This window comes from Procambarus clarkii, chromosome 24, assembly GCF_040958095.1.
Source record: "Procambarus clarkii isolate CNS0578487 chromosome 24, FALCON_Pclarkii_2.0, whole genome shotgun sequence".
Taxonomy (NCBI): Eukaryota; Metazoa; Arthropoda; class Malacostraca; order Decapoda; family Cambaridae; genus Procambarus; species Procambarus clarkii.
Genome location: NC_091173.1, coordinates 37845252 through 37852066, shown reverse-complemented (window position 1 = coordinate 37852066; position 6815 = coordinate 37845252). Strand labels below are relative to the sequence as shown.

Below are 6815 nucleotides of genomic sequence, written 5' to 3'. Positions count from 1 at the left end.
CTGGCCATCTTCATCCATCTCCGTGTGAAGCACGGAAATGGACGCCCTCCAGGAGAACAGCATCAGCGTGCCCCCAAAGGACATCCTCGGCGGATTAAGCACTACATGAAAATCATCAGTCAACCCAGACAAAGCACTCAAGTCACGCACATTATGCTCCTGAATAAAGGCTACATCTACACGTTGCTCACGAAGCACAGCCACCAAGCCCATCTGCACAGCCAAGTCATGCAATCCACGCACATTCAGCGTCGCACGAGTCAGAGAGGGCGCCATCAGGAAGGCAATGAGGACCCCACAGCCCCCGTAGAAGGCGGAGCAGAGCCCCTCACACGGGAGGCAGCAGGAACAGTAGGCGCACCATCTGGCAACCCTGCAGAGGAGGGCCCCACAAGAACGTCGGCGCTCGCACTCTTCGTAGACTTTGTAAACTTCAACGTCAGCGCATCCCGTCCAGGACCTTCCACACCAGAGGACACCACCCACTGATCAACCACAACTGCTTCTGGGGCGTCACTGCCCCCAGAGGGGGCCCCGGGTGCAACAGACCTCATCAGGCCACCAGAGGGAGGAGGAGGGGCGCACGCCACAGCAGCTCCAGCCGTAGACCCCCCTCGCTTAATGGGAGGCCCTTTGTCAGAGGAACGCGCCCGTGCCTCCCGCTTACGACGAGGCTGGTCCGACGTTGCGACCGGGGAAGGCCCTCTAGAGCCACGAGAGGACCGCAGCACCTCCGGAGCAGCAGCAACCACGTCGGATGAACGGCCACCAGACGAAGGAGCAACCCCACACGAAGGGCCTGCAGGATCGCCACTCCCACCTACACACGATGGAGCAGCTTCCACAGACGTACCCGTCTCCATGGCAGCAACATCTCAAGCCCGATGAACCTCCGCAGTGACGACGTGCACAGGAAATGAGGGCGCCACATCAGACACCAACGAGCCAGGTGGGTCAAACTGCTGAACAGCCGGAGTAGGATCAGTCGAAGCAGAAGGCACCAACAACGAGGAGGGGCCGCGGGGGACAAACACGGACTCTGCACCACCTGGCTTGGCCCCCGCAACCCCCAAGGGGGGAAAATCACCTTCCTGGAAGATAGCTGGTTCCCCCATCCCGGAAGCAGTGCAACCGGCCGCAAGATGCCCTCGCAAGCCACACCGAAAACAGGTGCGTGGTTGATCCTCATAGAAAACCCGCATGTTAAAGCCGTAGAACGTGACCTGAGAAGGAATATCACGCGTCAAGCGCATGCCAAGGGTCCGCACATTGGTCCTCAAGCCCGACAGGCGGCCTGAGCGGAGGCAGGTTATACGGTGAGTGAATGCAGTACCGTACCGAGAGAAGCAGGTGCGAAGGACCTCCTCGGGAAAGTCCAAGGGAACTCCATGGATGCTGACAAACGTCGGCGCCACACACCGGTCCGACACCTCCACAGTACCAGCAGAGCCCGGGAGCAGATGAGAACGCCCAGCAAAATCACTCACAAAACACTGATATGGACCGGGGGCAGAGAACTTGATCACCACACGCTTGTTATAGATCTTCTCAAGGACGTAAACAGTGAGCAGGTCCACCTGGAAAACATCCAAAAGCGTCACTTCCACCAACGCCCAATCAGCAGCCGCCGAGAACTCCAATCCTGAGGAATCCACCCTCCGAATCCGCGTCACCGACGACGCCATAACGCCAGCTGCCCCCACAGGCTAGCCGGCACACCACACACCAACAACAGCGACCTGCTCGCACCAGACGTCAGCCGAGCAACGAGCAAGCAGCCCACTGAGTGTAAATAGCAGTAAATAGGCACGTGGGAGTTAGACAGCTGTTACGGGCTGCTTCCTGTGTGTGTGTGTGTGTGTGTGTGTGTGTGTGTGTGTTTCACCTAGTTGTTTTCACCTAGTTGTGTTTGCGGGGTTTGAGCTTTGCTCTTTCGGCCCGCCTCTCAACTGTCAATCAACTGTTTACTAACTACTACTTTTTTTTTTTTTTTTTTTTTTTTTTTTTTTCCACACCACACACACACACCACCCCACAAAGCAGCCCGTGACAGCTGACTAACTCCCAGGTACCTGTTTACTGCTAGGTAACAGGGGCATTCAGGGTGAAAGAAACTTTGCCCATTTGTTTCTGCCTCGTGCGGGAATCGAACCCGCGCCACAGAATTACGAGTCCTGCGCGCTATCCACCAGGCTACGAGGCCCCCCCCCCCTGTGTGTGTGTGTGTGTGTGTGTGTGTGTGTGTGAGTGTGTGTGTGAGTGTGTGTGTGTGTGTATGTGTGTGTGTATGTGTGTATGTGTGTGTGTGTGTGTGTGTGTGTGTGTGTGTGTGTGTGTGTGTGTGTGTGTGTGTGTGTGTGTGTGTGTGTGTGTGTGTGTGTGTGTGTGTGTATGTGTATGTGTGCAGCTCCTATCTACATACAAAGATTAATCAGGTGTAATTGGCCTGTTATGTTGGACATTGTCTTCTGTGTTGGCATCGTTATGTTCTTGTCTTGTCCATACTCTCATTGTGGGTAGAGTAAATAGTTCCGTGATTTGGGTGTTCATGGTAGGTTGTTCTATTCTTATGTGAATTGCTTCAAGAATTTGTAATATTCTTGCATCTTGGCTTTTGTCTATTACTCAGGTATTTTTGTTCAACATTTCTCTTCTTAGGGTGATGTCATGGGCTTGTCTCATGTGATTCCTGGGGACACCGGATTGAAGATGACAGGTTAAACGCCTCGTCAGCTTGGTCGACGTCATACCTATGTAATTAGATTGAAGGTTACATCCTTCGTGGGGACAAGTGTACAAGTGTACAAATGGGGGGCTTCGGGCTGTTTTTGATAAGGAGTTCGGAAGTCTTCTTGGTTTTGTAGAATATGATCAGGTCTATGTTTTGGTTAGGAGTAGTGCTTTTTACTCCTTTACGGATTATTTCTTTCATTATTCTTTCCTCTTTTATATGTTCACTGTGCATGGTTGATTTGTAATATAATATTATTGGAGGTATTGTGGTTTCTGTTCTAGGTTCTGGATTATACCAACGGTCCAGGTGTCTTCTTATTGCAGCGTTTATTTCCGTGTTGCTATATCCATTGTTCACCAATACCTGTGTTATTTTTTCAAACTCTCTACTCACGTTGCTCCATTCGGAGCAGTGGGTAAGCGCTCGACGAATATATGCATTGAGAGCAATGGCTTTGTATCTTTCGGGGCACTCACTGCTTCCGTTCAGGCATAATCCTATGTTGGTGGGCTTAGTATATACGTTGGTGCTTAAAGAGGTTCCTGTTTTTGTTATTAGTACATCCAAGAATGGCAGACTGTTATTTTCACTATTTTCATGTGTAAATCGGAGTACTGACTCTCTCTCTAGATGGCTTTTTAGATCAATTAGTTCGTCTCAGTCTTTTACTATGACGAATATGTCATCTACATAACGGCATTATACGGGTGTTTTTTGTTTGCTACTGAAGACTCTGTCTTCGATGGTTCCCATATAAAAATTAGCAAATAAAACTCCTAAGGGGGAGCCCATTGCTACTCCGTCTATTTGTAGATACATGTCTCCTTGTGGACTGATGAAAGGGGCTTCCTTTGTACATGCGTCGAGAAGACTCTTCAAGTGTGGCTCAGGTATGTCTAATTTGGGGGTGCTCTCGTCTCTGTATACTCTGTCCAGTATCATTCCTATGATTGTGTCGACTGGGACGTTGGTGAATAGGGATTCGACGTCCAGGGAAGCAATGATTCCATCGGGCTGAGTAGTTTTGATTAATTCTATTTTTTTTAGTTTGTAGTTTTTAATTAATTAGTTTATAATTAATGAAAACTAATTAATTATTATTTCATTTAATTATTTTAATTAATAAATTATTTTCATTAAAAATAATTCGGAACAAAAACTGAGTAGTTTTTAATTATATATATATATATATATATATATATATATATATATATATATATATATATATATATATATATATATATATATATATATATATATGTCGTACCTAGTAGCCAGAACTCACTTCTCACCCTACTATGCAAGGCCGGATTTGCCTAATAAGACAAGTTTTCATGAATTAATTGTTTTTCGACTACCTAACCTACCTAACCTAACCTAACCTATCTTTTTCGGCTACCTAACCTAACCTAACCTATAAAGATAAGTTAGGTTAGGTTAGGTAGGGTTGGATAGGTTCGGTCATATATCTACGTTAATTTTACCTCCAATAAAAAAAAATTGACCTCATACATAATGAAATGGGTAGCTTTATCATTTCATAAGAAAAAAATTAGAGAAAATATATTAATTCAGGAAAACTTAGCTTATTAGGCAAATCGGGCCTTGCATAGTAGGCCGAGAAGTGCGTTCTGGCTACTAGGTACCTATAACTCTATAGGGTAAGGCAGTTCCTATTCAACAACGGCTTCTCCAATGGTTTCGTGGAAGACATCATAAGAAGGAAAGTGAAATGCCATGCAACCTCTGAAGAGACAACTAACACAACACCTATACCCCCTATTAGACTATTTTACAGAAACTTCTTTTCCACAGCCCATAAAACGGAGGAAAGGGTCCTGAAAGATATTGTCAGTAGAAACGCTGTCCCTACAGACAAAAATCAGAAGATACAACTGACGATTTACTATAAAACCAGAAAAAACAGCCAGCCTACTCATGAGAAACTCTCCAGACACAAAGCAGAACGCTTTAAAAGAGACCAACGTTGTCTATGCCTTCAAATGCCCTCTTGAAGACTGTAAGCCTAAAAAAAAACAGTATATAGGCAAGAGAACAACATCTCTTTCCAGGCGTTTAACAATGCATAAGCAACAGGGCTCCATTAAAGAACATATAATCTCTTCCCACAAACAAACCATCACCAGAGAAATCTGAGCAAACAACACAGAAATCATCGATAGATACAGCGATAGCAGGCGGCTTGACGTCTGTGAGGCACCACACATGAAGAAGTCAACACCAGCAATCAACAGCCAATTAATGCACAACTATATTCCACCCACTTCAAGACTCCGCTCCATAGAAGCATCAAGAAATATGGACCAATAGGCTTTCTACAATTACTTCCATTCAATACCCATTGTTTCGTGTTCTGTCTTGTGTTTGAATTTAATACCCATTGTTTTTTGCCCTATCTTGTGTTGGAATTTAAAACCCATTGAATACCCATTGTGGAAAGTTCGTTTATAACCTCGTCCACCTCACCCAAATGTAGTTATAAACCTCGAAGATGTGTGAGCTCTATTCAGTTTCAGTTGTGTGTTTGTAAACTAAAGTCTTTGAAAATGTAATAAGTTTTAAGAAACGCCCTCAAGTGTCGCGTCAGACTAGAAATAAAAATGAATTTTGGAGAATTGATCTTTGAATTACCATCAACAATGAAAAGAAACGTAAGAAAGATAGAGAAAATTCGTCTTAGAATTATTAATCTTACTTTTTCGGTCATATTTAATAATATATATATATATATATATATATATATATATATATATATATATATATATATATATATATTTATATATATATATATATATATATATATATATATATATATATATTTATATATATATATATATATATATATATATATATATATATATATATATATATATATATATATATATATATATTATTAAATATGACCGAAAAAGTAAGATTAATAATTCTAACACGAATTTTCTCAATCTTTCGTACATTACGCTTCACTGTTGGAGGTAAATCAAAAATCAATTCTCCAAAATTCATTTTTATTTCTAGTCTGACGCGACACGGGCGCGTTTCGTAAAACTTATTACATTTTCAAAGACTTTAGTTCACAAATACACAACTGATTAGAACTTACGTATCTCTGATTTTATATCTACATTTGAGTGAGGTGGGAGGGGTGATGTGGCATTAACACAAGACAGAACAAGAGGGGATATTAATAGGGTATTAAAAGTATCAACACAAGACAGAACACAAACAATGGGTATTGAATAGAAGTGTTTGTAGAAAGCCTATTGGTCCATATTTCTTGATGCTTCTATATTGGAGTGGAGTCTTGAGGTGGGTAGAATATAGTTGTGCAATAATTGGCTGTTGATTGCTGGTGTTGACTTCTTGATGTGTAGTGCCTCGCAAACGTCAAGCCGCCTGCTATCGCTGTATCTATCGATGATTTCTGTGTTGTTTACTAGGATTTCTCTGGCGATGGTTTGGTTGTGGGAAGAGATTATATGTTCCTTAATGGAGCCCTGTTGCTTATGCATCGTTAAACGCCTAGAAAGAGATGTTGTTGTCTTGCCTATATACTGGGTTTTTTGGAGCTTACAGTCCCCAAGTGGGTATTTGAAGGCATAGACGACGCTTTAAAAGAGACTAACGTCGTCTATGCCTTCAAATGCCCACTTGGGGACTGTAAGCTCCAAAAAACCCAGTATATAGGCAAGACAACAACATCTCTTTCTAGGCGTTTAACGATGCATAAGCAACAGGGCTCCATTAAGGAACATATAATCTCTTCCCACAACCAAACCATCGCCAGAGAAATCCTAGTAAACAACACAGAAATCATCGATAGATACAGCGATAGCAGGCGGCTTGACGTTTGCGAGGCACTACACATCAAGAAGTCAACACCAGCAATCAACAGCCAATTATTGCACAACTATATTCTACCCACCTCAAGACTCCACTCCAATATAGAAGCATCAAGAAATATGGACCAATAGGCTTTCTACAAACACTTCTATTCAATACCCATTGTTTGTGTTCTGTCTTGTGTTGATACTTTTAATACCCTATTAATATCCCCTCT

The 6815-nt window shown here is 43.2% G+C and overlaps 1 protein-coding gene across 1 annotated transcript; it reads right to left on the bottom strand.

Annotated features, from left to right (window-relative positions):
* Positions 1-275: 275 nt before the first annotated feature.
* LOC138368023 (uncharacterized) lies at positions 276-863 on the bottom strand. The gene has a single exon (XM_069330319.1). The coding sequence runs from the start codon at positions 861-863 to the stop codon at positions 276-278; it is 588 nt and encodes a 195-aa protein (XP_069186420.1).
* Between the last annotated feature and the right edge of the window lie 5952 nt (positions 864-6815).